The sequence below is a fragment of the Aethina tumida genome, chromosome 2 (genome assembly GCF_024364675.1).
Source record: "Aethina tumida isolate Nest 87 chromosome 2, icAetTumi1.1, whole genome shotgun sequence".
Lineage (NCBI taxonomy): Eukaryota > Metazoa > Arthropoda > Insecta > Coleoptera > Nitidulidae > Aethina > Aethina tumida.
Window position 1 is genome coordinate 37,130,249 of NC_065436.1, and position 24,677 is coordinate 37,154,925.

At 33.3% G+C, this 24,677-nt stretch overlaps 2 protein-coding genes across 10 annotated transcripts in view; both read right to left on the bottom strand.

The window, feature by feature from the left end:
• Positions 1-47: 47 nt before the first annotated feature.
• On the bottom strand, positions 48-2,283 carry LOC109599023 (integrin-linked protein kinase). Its single transcript, XM_020014957.2, has 3 exons — positions 1,980-2,283; positions 1,702-1,867; positions 48-1,485 (listed from the first exon to the last, which is right to left on the bottom strand). Exons 1-3 carry the CDS (start codon positions 2,066-2,068, stop codon positions 397-399), a joined length of 1,344 nt encoding a protein of 447 aa, XP_019870516.2. The 5' UTR covers positions 2,069-2,283; the 3' UTR covers positions 48-396.
• A 235-nt stretch (positions 2,284-2,518) lies between these two features.
• Positions 2,519-24,677, bottom strand: part of LOC109599029 (serine/threonine-protein kinase tricornered) — a 45,670-nt gene continuing 23,511 nt past the window's right edge. For 2 of the 9 annotated variants that reach the window (XM_049962405.1, XM_049962400.1), the window contains 6 exons: positions 6,055-6,190; positions 5,644-5,983; positions 5,285-5,585; positions 4,517-4,826; positions 4,113-4,300; positions 2,519-4,050 (listed from right to left, as the gene is read on the bottom strand). In XM_049962405.1, the coding sequence (XP_049818362.1) occupies positions 3,935-4,050; positions 4,113-4,300; positions 4,517-4,826; positions 5,285-5,585; positions 5,644-5,983; positions 6,055-6,179 (1,380 nt within the window). In that variant the 5' untranslated portion in view covers positions 6,180-6,190 and the 3' untranslated portion in view covers positions 2,519-3,934. Of the gene's footprint in view, positions 4,051-4,112; positions 4,301-4,516; positions 4,827-5,284; positions 5,586-5,643; positions 5,984-6,054; positions 6,191-6,260; positions 6,403-8,600; positions 8,638-9,342; positions 9,479-10,562; positions 10,745-21,701; positions 21,814-22,411; positions 22,482-24,677 lie in introns of those variants that run through there. The other 7 variants (XR_007547153.1, XM_049962402.1, XM_020014964.2 and 4 more) reach the window with 7 other exon arrangements.

The following is a 24,677-nucleotide window of genomic DNA, read 5'->3' on the forward strand; positions in this document are numbered from 1 at the left end:
AAAGAACGCCTTCAGTTTTACAACATGGCACTAAATAAAACAATACATTTTAATAAATTAAAAATTTATTAATACTTATCTACAAATATAAATCGCGTTAGTTTTTAGTAAATCATAATTTTTCTAACAATTGATGTTACTTATAAAAAATAAGTAATTTAATTATTACAACAAATGTGTATTTTATTCGTTATTCGTTTTAAAAAAGCACCTTCGTTTTTACGATCGTTATTCAAACATGCTATAAAAATGTGTGTTTGTATAATTCTACAATATTAACGAGTTTGTTACGATTACAACAAGGCAATATCAAAGGCACAACAACAATTACGATGAATTACATCAGTAACACGTACATTATTAAAGCTTATATTATGAACACAATATAATAGAAAATCAACGAGTCATTTTATCCAAAATCGGAACGATCATATCGAATTTGGGTCTTTTGCCGGGGTCCTCGTTCATACAGATTTTAATTAGTTTCGTCAAATGCGGAGAAATTCCTGGCTTTATTGTTATCCTTAAGCCCTCCAGGGCAATTCTCATGCCGACTTCCATGGGAATCAAATCCGCGAAAGGCACTTCTCTGGTCGCCAATTCCCAAAGTAAAATAGCAAAACTCCACATGTCGGACGCCTCCCAATTTCTGTCAGTGCGTTTCTTCTGCAACGCCTCCGGTGACATCCAGGCGGGGTAATAAATCTGTCCTTTTTCCTGGAATGAGAATTTCGCGTCGGCCATGTTAATACGAGCGGTCAGATCCTCTTCGATGATTACGTGACGACTGTTCAAATGGTACTCAGGAATAGTTCTCTCTAAACTGTGTAAATACGCCATACCTCTGGCAATATCGATGGCGAAACGAAGCGCCTGTGCGTTATCGACAACGATGTCGCTGCTTTCATGCAGCACGCTGTACAAGGAACCAAAAGGCAAATACTGACTCAACACAACCAACTCCGGACTGCTGCAACAGCCGATCACCGGAAGGATGTTCGGATGAGAGAAAATTCGAAGTTTTGGAAACTCTTCGTTGAAATCTCGCAATATTCTTGGCGACATCTTCCTGATTTTCAGCTTCTTGGCTACGATTTCGTTTTTCTGCCATTTTCCGTAATAGGTGATGCCGCTGTGAGTTTCCGCAATCACTCTGGACAGTTTTAGCTCATTGTAATTTATGCCCTTATGCCTGGATAAAGTTGCTTCTCGTGATCGCGTTTTGTTTGCCAACCAAGCGTGATCCTTGAACTGGATCTTCCTGATATCTTGTCCTGTTTCCACCGCGACATCGTGTAGTACTTTTGCCAGATTGCCTTTTGCTTTGTCCAAAGGAGTGTCACCATATTTGTTGACTACCGCCACCTTGGCGCCGTGACGGACCAGTTCGTCGGCGATATCGTTGTAGCCCCAGAAACACGCGTAGTGGAGGGGCGAGTTACCATGTTCGTTAGTGAAATTCAAATCAACCTTTTGTCTAAGCAACTGCAATACAATTAAAGTTTAATAACTGACGAATTGAATTCCTTTTGCTACTAGATCATACACACTAACTCATACAGAATTTCATTGATAGACTGATTTTATTACTGCTTCACAACTCCACACAACCAAGATCAATACAAGACAATAAGTTTCTCGATACTGAATTGATATTTAACATACATCATTCATATAATATACATAAATAAATATACACACCATCTGGACAATATCCTTGTGTCCATGTGCAACAGCCAAATGAAGTGGAGTGTCATCTCCCTTGTTGGTGGCATTAACCCTTGCACCCCTCTGCAACAGCATCTCAACAATTTTGATGTGTCCCTTCATGCATGCCCAATGCAAAGGACTAAAGCCGTGGTCATCTCTGTAAATAAAACGAATCCAAATGAAACAGTGATAATTTGTCTCAGGAGGTGACCAAATAAGGAAATTACTGTGTCGCAATAGTTTGTTCAATGTAATACTGAAATGTTTACCCTTGGTTCATGTCGTGTTCGGGTTCGTCCAGCCATACCCTGACCTGCAAGGCATTTCCTTCCTTGCACCACTGAGAAATATCCTCCATCTCCAAATATGTTTATTCGACTATAAATAAAAACAAATGGGCGTTCACTAGTTCCTAATTAACACTGTTTTTCACTATTTGGGTGGAACAAATTTATTAACGGTCATATGGGACACGTATTTTGTTGTAGAGGAACCACTTTTAACCACAGCTGATAAGAATTTTAAGCTTTTTCTTGAGAAATTAACATTTTGCGGAAATTATGTCATTGCCAATCTTGGACTAATTAATTCATTGTTACCAACCTTACCGATATTCAGATGAAAAATAACTACATCAATTATGTAATGTGGGTTGCATACTATAGATGGTACAACTGCATTATAGCTGCCTAAAATTAAGATAGTAATTCTGGAACCTCGAAATTGGAATTAATGTTCTCGCTGTGAATTTTTGTTTTTTTTTCATACGAATGAAACAAACAAAATGATTTGAATTAAAACACAAATGTAAGCACATATGTTTATTCTTTTTAGTTATACACATTTTTGGAAGTAATTATATGTACAAGTCCTGTTAGCGAGACCAACTAGAAAATACAAACTGTAATAAATAACAAAAAAGACATAAATAAATTCTATAATCTACTATATGCACCAAAATCGTCGTATTTTGATGCACGTTGTAGAGAGCTACTTCTTAATCATCAACATTCATATAAAATTTTACATTTCTACCAAATTGTGTTCACATGCACTCCTTCTTATGCCTGATATGTCTAACAATAAAAACAATTCATTATTGATCATATCCATGCATAATAAGACCCGACGCATCACAGAAATTCTAACATTTCAATATAATAGTAGCGAAATCGAGCAAAATGTGGTTTTTAACTGATTACTACAATATATATGTACCAACTATTCCAAATTCATTTTACATTCCTCAAGTTGAATAATTATTATTATTTCTTGTATTATATTTACATCTACTAAATAATTTGATGTTTTATTTTTTTAAATGCGCTCTAATAAGAAACAATACTTTTATTTATTTAATAAATATGTCTTACATGTCTAAAAACAATTTGATTTAATAATTTTTGTATTGTTTAGACACATAACACAGCGATTGAATAATATTATAATCTATCTTCCTCCTTATGCAATACATGAAACTTAAAAATGATCTCACTGACAGAAGCAGATGGACACAAGTGCTAAAATTTTCGGTGATTTCCATCAAAGCTATTACAAAATAATCCTGAAGTGAATTCAGGAAATACATGGTCTATAAGTTAAAAACAATTTGTAAACAATAAATGTATCACTTTATAACAATAAAACAAAAAATAACATATACACAAAACGCTCAGAGTGTAGTTAAATAGATATTGGATGTTAATTTTTGTTTAAAATATAATAGGTACAATCACAGAGAAATGATTTAATAAAGTGGACAAATGATTACAACAATTTTATTAAAAATAAAAAATATATATGTACAAATCGAGATAAAACACATGTTCAAAATATAAAACTTAATTGTAATATCAATTCAACTACAACACAAGCTTACAGCTTCTCACAGCTCCAAAGCAAACAGTGCAAAACTGCTTCAGACCTATAATATACACGAAAACTTATTTTTAGAAAACAACACCATCATTTCGTCTTACACAAGCTATTTTCACGGCACCCGACCTCAATTTGTTTTTGATCAACCAAAAAAAAAAAATATATCCCTATCTCATGTTTCCTCAGTAAAAATATCTTGCAGAGAAGTGAAGAGAGTTTCGCGCCCTTTCGCATCCTTTGGCTATGTACAATAACACCGTAGTGTGTCGATCGTTTTCTAAAAATAAGCGTCTAGCAAAACATACTTTTGCCGTTGCGATAAAAGCTAATAACAAAAAGTGCCAAACTATTTCTTCGTCGGCGTCCCCCTCTGCGTTAGACCTTCGAACCGTTTAAATGTATAGTTAATAAACACCCAGTCTTTATAGTTCACTTCACCGTCCTGAGGCATTGGAGCAGAAGCTGCCAAAAGACAAAAAATGTTATTGTATTGGGGCAGCACAAACAAGAAAGTAGTTACTTACGAATTTCAAGTTTAACGTCGGGGAAGTCGTCAAAGTTTGATGTGTCGTCTATCGATCGCACCTCGACCGGTATCGCGGCAGGTCTTTCCCTTATGTGCTCCCAGTCCACTCCTCGGAAAAACGGAATTATCTTTAAATCTTCCAGCCCCTTTTGAGATCCCAACCTTCTATCCGATTCACAACAAAACCTACAACACATAAATCGTTTCAAGTCGTTATATACAAAGACGTAGGTGTAATTTCAAGTGATTGATTTGTGTCTGTGACTCATAGATAAATGTTGATTACGACACTTTGACTTTTCGATGTTGTCGAGCTGGACCTTGAATTACCTCATCATTTAAAACATTCTTAATATCACTAGCATCTAATTACACAAAAACTATCGACTCGATTTCACTCACTTAATGATAGTGTCTTTGGCCTCCTCCGAGATGGGCACCTCGGCGGGAAAGATGAGCGTGTCGCGCCAGTTCATCACCTTCCTGTACGTGTCCTGCGGATTCTCCGAGCAGAAGGGTGGATAGCCGATGAGCATCTCGTACATGATGACTCCCAGTGACCACCAGTCGCACGCCGGTCCGTATCCGGTTTGCAGGAACACTTCTGGAGCGATGTAGTCGGGCGTCCCTACCGTACTGTACGCCAACGCCCGTCGGTTCTTCTTCCAACTTTCCGCACGGCGTTTACTGTCCATCGGACTCGAGGTGATAACTGGAAAACGAACAAAACCACAAATTGTCAGATGTATTTGGTTGACTGACTGGAGGGATGTGTACCCAGAGGATCCAACGACAATATACACATCGAATAGTTTTGTTTCATTTTTCGCCACGTTTTCATTTCAGTTTCCAAAGACGTATTCACTGTAAACAATTGTTTTACTGTCGTACTGCTCGGAATAGAAACACCACAGTACTCTGATCAATATTAATAAATGAATGGCAAGATCCTTTTTTTACACCGCATTTATTGATTTTACATTTATGATATTATTTCATTGGAAATTATGTGCGAAAGTTATCGCAGGAACGTGCAGGTCTTAACGTACGTTCCCCTCGTCTTTTCACCGCAATGATTATCTAGTCATGGGAAACACGACGCTGCAATGATTAGAAGCAGCATCAACGCCTGTTTTCATGACACCGAATCGTTGTAAAACAAACACTTACTGAAGTCTGAGGGTTTCGCTTGGCTCAGGTCGCGATAGAAGTCCGTTCGATGGGACTTTTTCAGTCCGGTACACAGTCCAAAATCGGACAATTTGAGGTGGCCTTTCGCGTCCAACAGCAGATTGTCTGGCTTGATGTCACGATGTATGAACCCCAGCTTGTGTATCGAATCAATGGCGAGGGCCGTTTCGGTGATGTAGAACTGCGTGCACTCCTCGGAGAGCGTGTCCTTCTTCATCAGCAGCGTCATCATGTCGCCGCCCGGCAAGAACTCCATTATCAGATACAGATTTATAGGGTCCTAGAAAAGATTCACTATAGTAAATAATTCAATGTTTGACCATTAGAGAAAGGCATACCTGAAAACTGTAGTACATCTTGACGACCCACTGGTGGTCAGCCTCAACGAGGATGTCTCTTTCGGCGCGTACATGTGCCACTTGCTCCTTCTCCAGCATGTCTGCCTTGCGTAGGATCTTCATCGCGTATACGTGGCCGGTGTCCTTTTTCTGGACGAGACGCACCTCTCCGAACGCGCCACGGCCTATCACCTTTAACGGTTCGAAATCTTCGACGCCGAGTCGCGAACGTTTCAGTCGCAGGAATTCGGTTTCTTTCTGCGCGTGCTGCAACCGTTTTTCATTCTTCTGCTCCTCGGACAGGCTGTCATCTTTCAGAGATTCTTCGAGTTTCGCCAACCTATCAATGATAAAATCATAAAATCGATTCGTTTGCAATTTTTCAGATTACTTTAGAATTATTTATGTTACCTTTGTTTTCTTTCGACGTGCTGCGCAATCAGATTACTGTAATAATTCTCTAGGGTGACTTTCGCTTTGGTGGCCTTGTCCAGGGTGTGGACACTGAAACGGATTGTGTTTTCCGTGGCAGTCATGTCCAGGACCCCTGCGGAAAAAACGCAAAAATAAAAATTAATTAATTAACTCCTTTGGCAAGTTTTAATCATAGAACATACACGAACGTTGGTTTTTACAGTTTCCAAGGGGCAATAATTAGGCAAACATTGAAAATTTGACATTGGCAAAAAAAGTAAAAATACACAAAGTTACTTTGACAATTAGTTTTTCTGCTGGAACGTCGAAAACATGTCTCCGATGACATCTAAATATTGACATTTGCCATTGTTTGGTTATTGTAGGGAATCGAAATACCCAGCTATAAACTCGTATAAACTTATATTTTAACATCCCAAAACTTATCTCAGAATTCACACATGATCGGATGGCAGCAACTTAAAAAGTTAGAGGTCAAAAGTCACAAAAATCGATTTTTTGCACATTTTTTGTAAATATCTCGTTTCCTATGGGTTTTATGCTATTTGTATTTCTTATCAATATTATAGAGAATTAAATTCTGTACAACTTTTGTTTTAAACATATTTTCATACGTCGAACCGTTGTCGGAGTAGAGGGCAGAGAGCGCGCCTGCTACAGTATCATTTGAGGTCAACTGGTAGTCCCGATCGAAAATACGTAGTATAAAGTTTATACATTATTGCTAAATATATAATTACTATTTTTTATTAACATATTATATTCAATCATTTTTTTTTTGCTTACTTATATATTTTTAATGTCAATTTCCTCACATATAGTATTTGTAGCATACATAGTAAGATCCATTTACACAAAACCTTCTGTTTTCATAGATTTCATAAGACTTTGTTTAATTACCATATCTGTCCATGTACCAGAATTGAATAAAGTTTTTAAAAGTTTGTTCATCCATAGTTTCTTCCAACTTCAGCATATCTTGAAGATATAAGTGTGTTTATTTTGAGTATAAGAAGTGACCACTGGGGTGAAAATAGGGGCATCAAGATTTCCTTTAAAAAGCCCAAGTCTTTCAACACGAACAAAATCAAGTGCCACTGAAACCATTTCGAAATATCACACCCATAACTGTGGTGTTGGACCTCGAGCTTTTAATTCATCCAGTTTGTTCAGAAATATCGCAGGAAAAAGGGTTGAGTTACCTATACACTCTACTATGTTTTCGTAGGAAACATCTCGAAAAGTTATTTGCTGTCTATATATTCAAAGTATCATCTTCATATCTTCATTATCACTGATAATGCAAGTCTATGGTCTCTAATGTTTCTCTAGTAAGCGTGGCCACTAAGCAATTTGTTAACAGAATTCTTTCCATATATTTCACCAAGACCTATGCTTCCAAGAAGGGACATCAGCATACGAAATCCTCCTAATTTTATAACTATTGTACATAATGGTGAGTTATCATCTGATGCAGCTACCATTTCACGTGCTTTAGAGTAGAGGGGTTGATCAAAAGTAATCACACACGTTTTTTGTCCATGTGACTTAGTAATATCGAGAGCCCAATGTAAAGTTGTGTAAATAGTGTCTACGTGACTGGCAGGATTCCCAATAAAAGGAAGAAACAAAAACTTGAGATGTTGAATAGTTCTTGTTATTTTTAGTGAGCTGTACAAGATAACCATTCCCATTCATCGTAGAGAACAGCATTTTCTGGAGTTACTATCTTAATCATCCCCACAAAATGAAGAGTATTGTTACCATCAAGAGTGTGGACATTTACATCGGCATTGTCTGCAACATATTGTACAAGTGCACCAAGACACTGATGATAATAAAATGATAATTATATATTTATCAATAATTTATAAACTTTATACTACGTATGTTTGATCGGGACTACCAGTTGACCTCAAATGATACTCTAGCCGCGCTGTCTCTACAACGGTTCGACGTATAAAAAAATATTTAAAACAAAATTTGTAGAGAATTTAATTCTATACAATATTGATAAGAAATACAAGTAGCGTAAACCCCATAGGAAACGAGATGTTTACAAAAAATGTGCAAAAAATCGATTTTTCTGATGTTTGAGACAAGTTTTGGGATGTCAAAATATTTCTCGATCTACCTAATTTTGACTAAGATGACTGGTCTATATTGTTTCGATCGACAGCTTGCGCACGAGCTCGATCATTTATAAAAGCACAGAATAATAAATAACCAACCGAATATGAAATGTATCACTTTACAATAAAAGCTTAACAATAATGAAGGAAAAAACCGTATTCGATAAACAAAAGGAACGGTTCGGTTTTTTGGGCAAGGTTAAAAGCGGTTGTCAAATATTATTCCTGGCAACTGCAAACACTTTTTGAATTAACAGCTGCGCCGCTTTAAAAATACACTCGGGAAATAATAAATTCGTCGAATATCGTCGTCGATTCTCGAACTTTGATTGCACACATCAGATAACCACGATCACATCGCACGGACACCGGTGATGATTTGAATTTTACCTTCGCAATTGTTATCGCACATTTCGATGATGCCGGAAGAGCACTTTCGTGGACCAGCGTCTGGTTTCTACGAACTGACGGACGGACGGACACTGTGTGGATTTTTGTTGCATGAATGGGTCCACTAATAAAGTTCTGTTCAGGTTCGACGTACAGGTAAGAGGACCCGAACAATAGAAATACCGAATCTCAGCTGTTCACCACCTTTTTTATTTTTTATTGCTAGTTATTGTTGGTTGAGTTTTGGGGAGGGAATTTTGTTTCAATATGTTGAGTAAAATTGCGATTAAAAATTACAACAACAATAAATTTTAGGTGGGCTATGAATAGAAATGTTGTAACACATAATAGATTGATAAATTCTGGATAAACATATCTTACGATAAATGGTCTTGTAAACATTTAGTGACATTAAACTTGTATGTGTGAATCAGTGAAATAAACAGTCCGATTCGGTCGTTTCTCGCAATTACCGCAGCAATGTGAAAAACGCAGTTCAATACACTTCGCGTGACAGTTTTGCATATTTGCAAGCTCGGCGTAATCGAATAAATTAAATCGCACTCTTTAATTTTTTCTCTGGAGTTTATTCGTGGCGCCGAACGTTGAATTTTCCATTTCGCGTGGGCAAAGAACGCTAAGTAAACATTGTTTCGTGTGAAAAGCCCACACTTTTTTGGGAACAGACAGCATTACGTAATCCCCCCACAAATAAAATAAGGAAAAAAGGAAAATCACTTACGACGTGTCGTCCGTTTTGACCTAAACATCGTGTCTCAGCACAAACAAAAATCGGACATTGCGCGCGTGTATTTTTACTAATCTAAATTTATATGAAGGAGCAAAATTGAGTGCGGCCAGAGAAATTATATTATCGCCGTCGTGTTGTGCTGTGTGTCTGCAATACGTCCCGATAACGGACCCACTGACATATTACTCTTCCGATCGATCCGACGTTCAAGTCTCGCGGTCTTATCAATCATGTAAATAAACGCACACACACACACACACACTCACACATCGACAGTTTGTTTTATTAATTACTGGAGCAGGAAAATTCGGTTTTGTTACGATAAGGAAAACTAATAACGTACAACAAAATTATTTAACGAGAAGAAAATAGATTTGGAAATTGTGCTTGTTCCTTTTGATACGTTATCAAACTTGTTCTTAGAAATCAATGAGTAAATGAATGGCTATTTTTATTCATGTCACTTTTGTACAAACAACGTATGAATATTTAACATGAATATAAACCGTGAACAATGTCTAAGAACCTTTTATTACCCACGCATCTTAATTTCTCATTCAACGTTTAAAAAAGACCAAATCAAAATATAGTTGGAACAGATTGAGGATTGCAAGACTGTCGTTTTAATTGTGTGTCCCGAATTAAGATCCATTTAACATCGTCAAGTCAATTTGGTCAACATCGTGCTTGTTTCGCTTCTTGTAAATCATCGACCATTAAATTAATGCCGAACCCATCAAATCTATTTTCGTCGGAATGACGACTCTAGTCTTATTTTCAAAATAATGCACGTCAAAATTGATTGAGCTAATAAAACTTGTAAAATTTAATTGCCAATAAACAAACGTAAATGTTCTCTCAGATTATTTGTACATAATATTTTAGGTAAAGGACAATTTGTTTTATTTACTCATAATAAACAATTAGGATTTAATAAATGTTGCAATTTTCATTAATACAATTTAATTTACTTTAATTTTTAGTTATAAGTACTACAGACAGTTAAGGTTAAGAAATATGAAAAATTTGACGAATCAAATAATAAATTGATTGTTTAAAAATAGAACAAGGATTCGATCTATTAATTCCAAGAGAATTTCGTGTACGAGGGTGTCAAGGTTAATAGTATCGAAACCAGGATACGACTTAGCTTTTGATTGTTTGCACAAAATCGGTGCGTCAATCGAAATGTTTGCAATGAACATATTTACCGAAATATCCGCCGCTCCTAATCCCGAAATTGAAGGTAGAAGACAACAGAACGAACACATGCACAAAACCTAGGAGAACCACACAAGCACGGACACGAAGAAGGTGGAGGAAAACTTTCACCGTTGCCGCTAGACTTGGTCGGTCTACAGAACGAAAACTGCGAGCATCGTCGACGAACGACGCCGTGAACCCGACTGAAACTCAGAAACTGACCGCAGTCACACTCTCCGTACTACGTCTGGGTATGGTGTCGTCATCCTGCCGGTGGCACGCAAAATCACCAGGTATCGGAGATCACAAAGTGTTTTTAATTTATCGAAATTCCCGGAAAACGGTACCTGTCTTCCAGGCCGTCTGATAAAATTGAAGGATTACACTCTTCGGTACAAATAAAATGTTCCTCTTCTTAATTGTTTTCGTATTGCGACGGAGACATTGTGGCGCAATATTAAAAAGTAATTAGGAAGTTGTAACTATTAACAAGCTAAATTTAGCGAGAATATATAGGTCAATTAAAATCGATACACTTTCAACACACTTAAATGCTTTGCCTTAAAGAACTTGCATTTGTATTACCATTAATATTATTAAAACCATTTTTAATAATTTTTAAGTTTTTATTAAAAATTTATAATATTAAAAAGAAATAAAATATGCAACGGAAAACCTTTATTAATAGAAATTCAATAAAAAATAACTTTGCCGAGAGAAATGTTTGAAAAAGAAAAGTGAGACGACAAGAAATGAAACCATCTTTAATAATTTTTAAATTTATTATTATGAATTTATAGTACTAAAAAGGAAATAAATTATAATGAATTTTAGAGGGGACAGAATTACTAATTAAACAAGATTTATAAAATTTTAAATATATTATTTAAATATTCTAAAACCTTTATTAATGGAAATTCAATAAAAAATAACTTTGCCGAGAGACATGTTTGAAGAAGAAAAGTGAAACGACAAAAAATGACCATCTTTAATAATTTTTATTATAAATTTATAGTACTAAAAAGGAAATAAAAATTACTTAAATATTATTAAATATAATAATTTATAATAAATGTTATTGTTAAATTTTAGAGAGGACAGAATTACTAAATAAACAAGATATATAAAATTTCAAATATATTGTTAAATAAATATTCAACATAAATATGAATAAAATATGTAATGGAAAACCTTGATTCATGGAAATTCAATAAAAAAATAACTTTGCCGAGAGAAATGTTTGAAGAAGGAAAGAGAGACGACAAAAAAATGAAAACATCTTTAATAATTTTTAATTTTTTTATTATAAATTTATAGTACTAAAAAGGAAATAAAAATGATCAATAAATATTATTGAATATAATAATTTATAATAAATGTTATTTTTAAATTTTAAAGGGAACAGGATTACTAAATAGACAAGATTTATAAAGTTTCAAATATATTGTTAAATAAATTTTCAATGGAAATATAAATAAAATATGTAATGGAAAACCTGTTTTAATCAAATTTCAATAAAAAATAACTTTTCCAAGAAAAATGTTTGGAGAAGAAAAGGAAGAGGACAAAAAATAAAACTAAAGAACTAAAAAGAAAATAAAAATTACTTAAATATTTTTAAATATAATAATTTATAATAAATGTTATTTTTAAATTTTAGAGGGGACAGAATTACTAGTTAAAGAAGATTCATAAAATTTCAATTATATTGTTAAATATCAATACTCTATAGAAATATAAATAAAATATGTAATGGAAAACCTTTATTAATGGAAATTCAATAAGCCGAGAGAAATGTTTGTAGAAGAAAAGAGAGACGACAAAAAATGAAAAAACGTTTTTAACGATTAAACGCCAGAACGAAACCCGGAATCGAGGTTTCAGTTCCTGGTGGCACGAATTACTTTTTTTATGGTGCAATTTATATTATTTTCGGCGTGAGTTAGAGAAAGTCTAACAAAATACGACGATTATATGACATCATGTCATCATTATGTGCGAGTAACAATGATTAATTTAACGCAATTTTCACAAGAAGATAATTAAAATACGGTGCAAGTTCGAAGCATGATCGTGAACAAATGACAGAAATTAACAAGCGGATTTCTATAGGTTAAACGTTCAAGATTGAACCGATATTGATTGCGATTCAAATTGTGTCTATTGTTGTTGTTAGTCAATGAATTTCGTTCAAGTTGGCCAACATTTCTCGGAAAACTAAATGCTATTATTTGTTTTTGCGTTTGAAACGGACACAGTTTAAAAATACATTTTGTTTACAGTTTTGTTTACAGTCTATTAAATTGTGATACGTAGGTAGACAGGTAGAATAATTTCGTTGCAACTTACGTGTTTATTCTTTGTTCTCTTTACTTTGTAATCATTACCTGAAACACGAAAAAAACAAATATTAATAAACGTTATTAAAACATCAATAACAATTCGTAAAACCAATGCAAAGCGTTATTAAGTTTCGCAAGAGGTTTTCGATTGCGAATCAGTCTAATTATCGTCTTTAAAACGATTAACATCGTGCCGAGGCGAATTTCGAAACGGATTTCCAATTAAACGTTATGATGGAACAACTCTGTCCTTTAATGTAATTATTTTTTATAATTGCACACGTTTTGCGTTGGTTGGTTGGCTGGATATATTTTTAAAAATTGTCTAGCGTTGTCTAGTTTACCAACAAATCGTTTGTCTTTGATCGGAAGGAAAAAGAGGTTTTCGGGTTCAACATACGCCCTTGCGGAGCTCGTTCTGCACACGCCGCTGCTTTTGCCGAGCTAACAACCTTCCGTGTTTGTGTGCTCGCTAACCGACAACATTTAATGGGGTCAAACTCATCGTGAACAACAGAAAAATCCACTCGAGCCACACCAAATTTTTATTTCATATTTTTGCTAACATATATTGTTTAAAATATCAATATATAATTTCGTTTTTCTCCAAATCCCAAGGACTGCTAAATTTGACTAATTTGTACAATGTATCTATGTATCTATCTAAATATCGTCAATTATTAAAAACCATTGAAAAAAGTTTTTTTTTACACTTTTACCATGTTCTTTTTAACTGACTGTTTCTTTTTCAAAGTATTTTATAAATAATTGTCAATTTTACAATAAAATATATAAAAACTCTTCCTTTTTTATTAAAGACAATTAAATGTGAACTTCTGTAAGTTCTCTCTAAACAGAGAAATGATAAAATACAAAGAAAATTTTTTTTTCAAAAATGGTGGATGCGCCGTTATAATTGGTAAACTGTCCATTTTTGTGAACAAAATAAAACAAATGTTTGCATACATAAAATAGCACTCTGCTCATCTTCCAAATTAAACAGCACTCAAGTGATTTGCCACGAAGAAATAATAATACATTTATCACCGTTTTCCATTAGTGAGCCAAAACCAACGAGAAATCAATTATCCTTGCGTCTGAATCTGCGAATACTCTTGATAAATGATAATTTACATTCTTAAATTAAAACAACTGCTTCTCTGATATTCCTTAGAAAAGAACGAGTTTAAAATCTTTCGATGATTCATTATGTGATGCAAAGGAAATATATGGTTTTGTTAATGTTATGACTAACAGTGGACGTTTTCAACAACCTTGTGTATTTCAGTTCGTTTTATTATTAATATTTTTTTATTTCCCTCTTTTCTGTTTGTCTCCACTTTCACCCGCAATACGCTCAAGGCGAAACATTTCCAATCCTGCATTACTTATTTGTTAATCGATAAATCGTGATATGTTGAAGATCAACATTGTTTCCGGGACGGATTTAATTTTTAAAAAAAAAAACATTATTTGTAGAGAAAATCAAATGAAATGTGTAATAAAGTGATTCGAGCGGAAAGGGTGAACCTTGAACTTTGGCAGAAGCGTAGAAACACGAAACCGGTCTATGATGATGGATGGTCGGTGCAACAACATTCGATAATTCTGCATTGCGTCGTCCTTCCTCGATGCCCAAACATCCGACTTCGATCTGCATTCAATTCAAACTACAATACATGATGGACTCGAGCAACATTTTGGGTTGCTGACATCATTCAACCGATTTTATTTGCATTTTTGCAATTATTTAAAACGCGTCACTTTAATTGTTTGGATTCGTTAAACCTTACGTTTTTACCAAATTATTGTAATATATTAGATTATAACAATGAGTAAGCGTATCAAGGTCTCTTTAGATTCATTTTATTTGTGTAATTAAGGTAGCCATGGTAATTTCTTTAATAATTGTATTGTATTTGATGTATTAATACATTTGACAAATTAGAAATGCCAGTCAAAATCGATTATCTGACGTGTGTTTATCACAAGGTTAGACTAACATAATCTAATCTTTATTCTGTGAAAGTCTTTATTATGTGAAAAAATGGTAAATAGTTCAGTCATCTTAGTTAAAATAAGGTGAATATCTCGGAAATCGAAATAGTCAGTTATATAAGCTTATATAATATAAAGTTATATTTTGACATCCCAAAACTTATTTCAAAATTCACACATGATAGGATGGCCGCTGTTTAAAAAGTCACAAAAATCGTTTTTTTGCACATTTTTGTAAATATCTCGTTTCCTATGAGTTTTACGCTACTTGTATTTCGTATCAATATTGTAGAAAATTAAATTCTCTCTTTTCTTGAAAGCATAGGGTACATAATGGACGGAAGTGGACTCAAGGAAGCTCTTGGTGAAATATATGCAAAGAATTCTGTTAACAAATTGCTCAGTGGTCACGTTTACTCGAGAGGCATCAGGAGCCATACATTATTACGACTTGCATTATTAGTGATAATTTTTAAAGATATGAAGATTGAAGATAGTTCTTTGGATCAGTTAATACAGCAAATAACTTTTCGAGATGTTTCCTACGAAAACATAAAAGGGTGGATAGGTAGCTCAACTCTTTTTCCTGCGACATTTCTGAACAAACTGGATGAATTAAAAGCTCGAGGTCCAACACCACAGTTATGGGTGTGATATTTCGAAATGGTTTCAGTGGCACTTGATTTTGTTCGTGTTGAAAGACTTGGGCTTTTTAAAGAACATCTTGATGCCCCTATTTTCACCCCAGTGGTCACTTCTTATACTCAAAATAAACACACTTATATCTTCAAGATATGCTGAAGTTGGAAGAAACTTTGGATGAACAAACTTTTGAGAACATAAAAATTCAATTCTGGTACATGGACAGATATGTAATTGAACAAAGTCTTATGAAATCAATGAAAACAGAAAGAGGAGTAGCTCGTGGTCGAAGTACAAAAGAAAGTGTTTTGTGTAAATGGGTCTCTGCTATGCATGCTACAAATACTATATATGAGGAAATCGAAATTAAAAATAGATAAGTAAGCAAAGAAATGCTTGAATATAATGTAATAGTTAATAAAAAATGATAATTATATATTTAGCAATAATTTATAAACTTTATACTACGTATTTTATATCGGAAACACCAATAGACCTCCACGACGGTTCGACGTATGAAAAAATGTTTAAAACAAAAGTTGTAGAGAATTTAAGACAAAGAAATACAAGTAGCTTAAAAACGCATAGAAAACGAGATATTTACAAAAAATGTGCAAAAAATCGAATTGTGTGACTTTTGACCTCTTACTTTTTAAGTTCCGGCCATCCTATCATGTGTGAATTTTGAGACAAATTTTAGTATGTCAAAATATAAGTTTATAGAGTTTATAGCTGGGAACGTCCTATAATGAGTGTACTATATATATTTGACAATTTAGAAATGACAGACAAAATCGATTATCTGACGGGTCTTTATCATAAGATCACAAGATTAGATTAACCTATTCTAATCTTTATTCTGTGAAAGAAAGGTAAAAGAAAAATGTTTTGAGTATGATAAAGCAATTTAATAAATCGTGAAGTCATAAAAGTTCACCCTTGAATTGTCGAACATGTCATAAACCGCAGTATGACCGATCGACAATCAAATAAACAATCACCGGTCAATAATCCAATTATCGTTAAAGAAGAAGAGAAAAATGTCTGGTCTTTGGCCAATTAGACAATTAGAGCGGCATGAAATTATAGGAATTAAGGAACGCATGGGAATTCCGCATTGCTCGCTATTTAAACTGGCTCGCATTTTATTGGAATGCCGAACGAATTCTTCGAACGTTTCCTCCGAATAACCGACCGTAGTAAAACTTCCAACGTGATTCTTCCGGAAATATTCTTATCTATAATTATTTTATTCGATAAATCGCTTTTTGTGTTTAGTGCGTTACTCTATCAGTTGATTTCAATTACACACTTTGCTAATCTCATCATGACAAACCGATTGTCTTGAAACTCGGTCGAGTGACTCGAGTGATTTGGGTAATTCGCGCGGTTTTGCGCCGTCCTCGAACCGAATAAACAAACGCGTTTCCTGCTTTCGGAAATTTTGTTGTTCGTCGTCAAAAGTGCGTGAAACTGAAAAATTAAAATTTGCCTCGAGGCCACCGTTTTCGTTGCATGTTAATCGGACGAAGCTACACCGAATAGATTTTATTACAACAAATAAAATTATAAAATAATCACCTTAATTATGTCTGTAATAATAATAAGTGCCAAGTTCTAAATTTAACTCAGGAAATAGGTTTCCTATTATTAGTTCCAATTAAAAAACTAACTATGCTGAAGCGGACAAAAATAAAACGACAGACTCCAAATAAGTTCCCACTTTTAAGCCAGCTTTAAAACAATGAAATATAAATAATTGTTGATTTAAAGCTACTGATGGAATATAAAAGAAAAAAATCGAAACAACAGTACCTTTACTGTTTCACGTTCAACGACTGTTTAACCCATATCGATCGATATAGTTCCATTATTCCCATTACTTATTGTTAACGCGTAACTTTTTACGATACCAACACAACAGTATCAGAACTATTGTTGTTGTTATTAATGACACGTTTGTTTAAAATGAAATTAATTATGGTTTAATGTGGAAAATACGTAAGAACTGAACTGCTTTTTATTACAATTATGTCACTTGAATAGTGAATCACCGAAAGTGTTCCATTATCTATTTTAAAAGACGTAGGACTTAGGAATCGTTTTTCCTATAGATAATCATAATCGACGTGAAACATTGAACTTTCTAATAACGGTCACGTTCTGGACAATTATGAAGACAAATCTATCGTTTAATCACCACATTACATTAATCCGTACCATTTTATTGATATATTGAGTTTTTCTCAAGTAAACAAAATTGGGAGTACCCAAAGTACGTACTGATAAAAGTTCCTGCGTCGTCACGAGCAAACGTTTAAAATAGATAAAATTCAATTGACCTTATTATATCAATTCGTTCAAACCATAATTAATATTGATTGGAAAGCTTAATTAAAATCTTGACGGTATCGTTGCGTCGCATCTTTCGTCCGGTTTCCATGTTTAATGAAAACCATGCATATTGATCAAACCGGTGCTTTATCGATTCGTGTTTATTTTCAGACGGCGTCGACTTTTCCAAAGGTTATGCAAAAACCTGGACATAATTAGACGTTACGTTATTAATAATCGCAATGAGAGTGGCGCCCACTTTCCCTTCTGTCCTTTCACTATTTTAATCTTTCTCTTGATTTATGTCTCGTAAAAATTATAAAATGTTTTTTTGTCCATAGAAATTGCATGATTAATTAATTAAACGGGATCACATTTAATGAGTTTTGACCTTCTATTATTTTCGAACGTGTTCAATTAACCCCAACACCGGGATCAATACTTGATGAATTTTAGATGAAAAAATTGTAGGTCAAACTGGTTGCAAAAGTAAGAAGCGAGCAATTAAACGTGGCAGTGGTTTGTAATGAATAATTCAATTTTAGTAAAATTTTAACATAACAACTAGAAACTTTATATAATCGAGTGGATTAATTAAGGCAACCTTGGGGAACGCCTATGCAACATTCATTCTGGTTGCAGACAAAGAGCAAACTGTTACAAAATGTGACGGAATTACCTCACACACTTATTCCTATAATTATTCTCATTTAAAACAGGAAGACGTTATTTTTATAGGCTAACCTAGTTTACGGATTAACGAAAAGCAGGAACCAGGTTGCGGGCAAATATTTAAAATACATATAAACGTGTTCCTCCTGCGACATTCCCAATTGCGTTGATAATCGAGTGACGTAGAGGCAGCCAACAGCTGTTCCGATACGTACCGCATGAATACAGTGCCGCACGATCAGCTGGTTTCGGGCATATGGAGTAACCGACACGTGCCGAAGCTCGGAGAGAGACGGAGGTGGAGGCGGAGGCGGCTAACGTTGCCGTCCGCAGTGGGACGACGGCACACCGAAACTGTGTCTGCGACGCCCGCGACGTCGACGCCGATCCTTGGCGCAGGTCGCGACTTTAATCCACAATCTAATAAATGGTCATTACACCAATCGTCCGTCTTAATATTTTTAAAATTAACAATTTGTCCATAGAAAAAAGCATTCTAAATCTAATTAAATTAGTAACTTTCCACTAAAGAATTTATATTAATAATAAAATCAATGTTTGAATATGGTTTATCCATTTATTTTTTGTGCCATGAATTGCATTAGAATACAAATTGTATCAAACTGAATTTAGTCTAGTTTGCATCGATTTTCGCTATGCGTCCGTGCAAACACTGCACGGGAAATATAGGTCAAGATTAAATACGAGTGTCACGGTTCCACAAGAAAAATCTCCCTTTTTTCGTTATATCTTAGAGTTTAAAAAACAACTTGAAAATTGCAGTTTTCTAACTTAATAAAATAATTGCGTTAGTTTATACGAATTTTGTATGTATTTTGTTTGGTTTATTTAACTAATTTATTAGAAGTTTGTGGGTAACGGAAAAAGCTTTGAAATTAAAATTTGACCTGATGTAATTTATGATCTATGTTAATGTTGTCAGACACAAAAAATGTCATCAGCACACATATATATATTCAGCAATTTTGATAAAAATTCTCTTATATATAGGAAATACTTATTCCAATTGAACCATTTTTTAACATTCAATTTAATTATGCTATTCATGGTGTTCAATTGAAAATAACAAAGTTATTGTTGTTTCAATACGCACAAAATTAAACGAAAAAAACACACACCTTGTATAAAATTTGAGAGTACTAATAATTGTTTTTATATTATAGTCCTTGGTTAACGTATACCCCAAGAATGAACTTTCCAACATTAAAACTAGTAGCTTTGTAGACGTTTTCAGTAGACCATCAATCGATCAAAATTTTTTGTTAAAAAATCATTATTAACGTAAAAATTATTGGGTTTAGATAGAGCATGGTACAGCCATTTTATTTGCAATTGCAGTATATAATTTAAAAATCTAAAAATTTATAGAAAATTGTTCAAAATAAATTAGAAAATTAGTTAAATCAAGTAAATTAGTGCAATAATTTTAAATTAACACCTCTAATAAATAAGTGCATTAATTGTTTTTTATTAGAGTAAAATACGTGACAAATAAAGAAATATTCACGGATTGTAAGACGAGAAGGGAAGAACGACAACGTCGCGACGCCCATTAGAAAGAACAGAACAATTTACCGTTTGATGGAGGACCCAGAAAACCGCGATTGATTAATCGGGGTTAAATGACGAATATACCACATACGAACGTACGTGACGAACTTTACCATTTACCATTTGGAACGAGTGCACATACACAGACACACACACATACACATGGTTAATTAAAGACCTGATTTCAGTACAAAATGTAATAACGGTTCGTTCAGTTAATGAATGAATCGTTAGAGACAATTATTGTTAAACTAAACTCGAACAATTTTCAATTGGCAGAAATGCACTGAAATACGTCACAACTGTTGAAAAAATACTTAAGTGAACTTTATCGATGCGGCATTTTAAGGTCGCAGCAGTAATAGAAGTTTGCAGTCAAGATGCCAAATCGGAAACTAGGACCAAACAACACCACAAATGATTGATTTACTTGTACCGTGTGTCTTTCTTGGCAAAATCGATTTTATGAATATGTGGGTCACAATCTATGTATGATTCACACACGTTAATTGAAATTCCGACTGAAATCACAATTTCAATTTGCCACCGTGTAAATCAATAAACGTGAATAAATTTCAACATTCAATATATAAATGTTGAGTTATAGAAATTAAAATAAATATTTTATAATTTTCTTATAAAAAAAAAATACAATAAAATACACTGTTATAAATGAATAAAGGTAATTTTAGGTCATTAAACTTGTTCATCTGAATATTTAAACTAAATTACCTCGTTATAAACACTCAAAGATTCTATTTTTATTATTGTAATGTTTCTTTCTAATTTTTATCGACTTTTTATAATTTTACTTACTATAATGGACAAATTATTAGTTCAAGCTTCGAGCATTATCAATAACAAAATATATTTATTGTACAAATACGTGAAACACTTATACAAATAATAAATGATCTAATCTACAAATAAAAATTTAAATTGTGCAAATATTAAAATCATAAAAATATTTGTGAAATCGATAAAAATTGTGATAAATTTTAACAAACACTACAGCCAGTATGTACAACGTAAAATAATAAATATTGGAGCAGTTTCTTTTTCTATACGGGCGGATTAGGCCGGTTTACCTACATTGATAAAACAGAAACCTTGTTTGAAACTTCCGTTCAGATATTTCGTTCGACCGACGAAAACATTTGTTTATCGTTTAAGGAAATTGATATAAATTATTAATTAACGTTACTACGACCTTTCAACAATTATTATTGATTCCCGAACAATGTACAATAATGTAGTTTATACACGTATTCTTGTCACTATTTATTTTTGTTATTTTATATGGTATAAATGTACTTGTTGTTTAATTTAAAAATGTAAAAACTTAGACATGAATAATTAGATTGTGCACATTTAAAATTTAATCAGATAAAAATTTCATTTTAAATCATTCAAATGATTTGATGAATAGTTGAAAATGTCGATAAAAATATGTTAAGTAATTATCTTATATCACACAGCAATTTTAATGTGAATCGATAGAAGGGTACTGGGTAAAATGAATGAATATTTAAACAAGGAATCGATAAAAAATTACAAGAAAAATGATTTATTTCGTATTAATATTACCTGGATCTGGTCTGTGAGAGACAGTTTCCAGAAACACCTTACACGGATACCACATTTTATCATCAATCAATTTTCCAACACACCACTTTCATTTTCCACCTTACACAGACCACATACACGGAGAAAAAAAAAATAGTAGCGCACTCCACAAAGTTTCCAGTCGAACTGTCGTCTGTCGTCTGTCGAGTCCTGAAATTATTACGGTGTGTGTGTGTGTGTATTGTTATCACGGATGTGCTGATTGATTTTAATTCACACTTAATCTATTTTATCTGATGCCGATTTAGGAAACCGAAACACATTGTTTCCGTATACGGATTGAACGCGTGACAACGACACTAAAACACCAACACGACTGATATACAAATTACACCTCCAATATTTTATTTTTGCAGGTTATTCATTTTATCTGCCTTCCTAATCTTCGATTTGTCATCAACAATACAATATGCAATAACTGCCCGTCATTTTATTACAGATAATGTTACGAAATTCCTTTAAACTATCTCAAATTTAATGTCGTTCGAGAAATTAATATAATTCATTATTATTTATTTAACTTGCATAAATTCATTTAATATTTTTCCTGTTAAGTAACTCAAGAAAATGCATTTGTATGTAACTATTGTTTTTAATCGTTTTTACGTCACCGGTCTATTTTATATTCAAATGGAATTCAATAAAATTATTATAAATGTTTATTTTAATACCTGAACGTTCCTTGCGCCAAATGACGTGCGCTAAAAACCTACAAGGGTCCCACATGTTAAGTTTTCACTATGAAATTAACACACAACCCACCATCGTCTTATATCACGGAAAACACACCGAAAGTTGAGTCTGGGTGTTTGTCTCTGTGATAAAAACGTCCCAGGATCGTAAATTTTCTTGGTGAAACCGCTGATAAAACTTGAATCGTCTCTAATCATGTGTTTTGATAAAACACCTCGACATCAGATGTTTGATAATGAACTTTATCAACAAAGATTACTACTATTATTTTATGTTGGTTTAAACACAATTTTGAGAACATTTGTTTTTCTAAACTCTCTCCCGTATTCTTAAGTGTTATAATTAATCAAATTATTAATCTAATCGGGCCAAATAAAACATAACAGGTTACAAAAATATCCTTTCTTATTATCTGCGCTAATTATAAAACGTACAAAACAAAACAAATAATTGATTTCCTGCTTCCAAAATATAGTTTTGGTTTCTTGTTTACAACGTTCCTTGTCAACAAATATAACTGTAAACATAATTGAGAATCGAAGAATGGATATTTGTTTGGTGCCGAAAATTGCTCCCAAACCATCTGTTCAACGATGGAAGAGGAAGAAACCACACGTAAATGCATAACTGTAGATCAGTGCGTCACATCAATTAATATATAAAGTCTTTTTTTTTTTTTAATTTTAACATGTAACAACAAATTATTTATATGAAAAGAGCAGCAATGACAAGTAAATTATACAACAAATAAGGATAATCATGGGAATCCGTAATTAATATTGGGTTCCGTTCAATTGAACGATTCCACAATGGAAAGCGGTAAATTGGCGAGATGAATAGGAAGAAACTAGATTATTTTACTAATTTATAGAAAACATACATAATAATGGCTAATGGCGGATTTCACAAGGAAATAACTTTTATTGTTGAGCCCGATAAAAATAAACGCCACAACAAATCTTGTTTTAATTAATTAATTAATTAATACAGAATTTTATTAGTGACGACAGCTGTGATGCATCACCCACTTTTACCAAAAATTTTTATCGCTGCTCGAACGTTAAATCCACAATCGTGTTTGTACTTTAATCGACACGAATTCCGATCGTCGCTATTGGAAATTAGCGACTGTTAACACGGTTTTTTTTCGATGTACGTGCAAAGAAATCTCAATCAATTTACAAATCTACATCTCGAAAAGTCTACAAAACAGCTAAATGATATAAAATTGACGTTATTTACCTGGAAAAGAAAATATTTTGCACACGCGAACGATATTAGCGGGGAAACCGTCTGTGCGGATGTGTGTGTGGGTCAGGGTGAAGTTTAAATGCCGGTGCGAGAGAAAAGTTGGCACTGTTCCTGCTGCTGCTGCTGCTGCTGCTGCTGATCCGCTAATAAAAAGAGGCGCATCAGGAATGGCGCGTCGCGACGCCGCAACAAAATTGCTATGATTTCAATTTTAGTGTACTTTTAACAAAAATTTAATTCGTGTATACTGTATATTTATATAGGATGATTCACCGTATTCAAGTTTATGGAAAACTGAAAAGGGTATTGAATTGAAATTTTAACGGGTGTGCCACGAAATTTGCGTTTTAAAATTGCAAACGCTAGATGGCCCACCCTATATTTTATATTTTATGTTTTACGTTTTACGGTTTTACGTTATGTTTTATGTTTGCTTTTTGTTTTATGATGTTTTATGTTTTATATGTTTTATTTGTTTTATACGTTTTATATGTTTTATGTTTTATGATTTTTATATTTTGATATTTATTTAGATATTTTGATATTATGATTTCATATTTTGATTTTTGGTATTTTCATATTATCTTGATATTGATATACTGATATTTATTTAGATATATTGATATTTCGATATTTCAATATTTCCATATTTTGATTTTTGATATTTTCACATTTTCATATTTTTATATTTTATATTTTATTAATTATATTTTATAACCGGTGGGCCACGCTTTTTAAAATTGCATAGGGTACATGGCAAACCTTATAATTTAAATCGAACTGCTTTTGTAATTTATTTTTGAATAAATTTCATCTCTAGTTGGATTTTTAAAGTTTACATGTCCTATTGGTTTTAACTGAACTGGAATTGTTAATTTTTTTCCAATTGACTAATTGACAGATTGGTGGTCTAATTTTAAAGTCTGTAAACCCACCAATTTTGAAGCAGAAAAATTTATTTTTGACATTAACCATTATATAAGGTACCGTTAT

Excerpts from the sequence above, each read along its gene's own strand:
- LOC109599023 (XM_020014957.2), bottom strand. The coding sequence starts at position 2,068 with ATGGAGGATATTTCTCAGTGGTGCAAGGAAGGAAATGCCTTGCAGGTC. Across the intron at positions 1,868-1,979 it reads GAACACGACATGAACCAAGG|AGATGACCACGGCTTTAGTC; the intron begins GTAAACATTTCA and ends TTTTATTTACAG. Across the intron at positions 1,486-1,701 it reads ACAAGGATATTGTCCAGATG|TTGCTTAGACAAAAGGTTGA; the intron begins GTGTGTATATTT and ends ATTGTATTGCAG.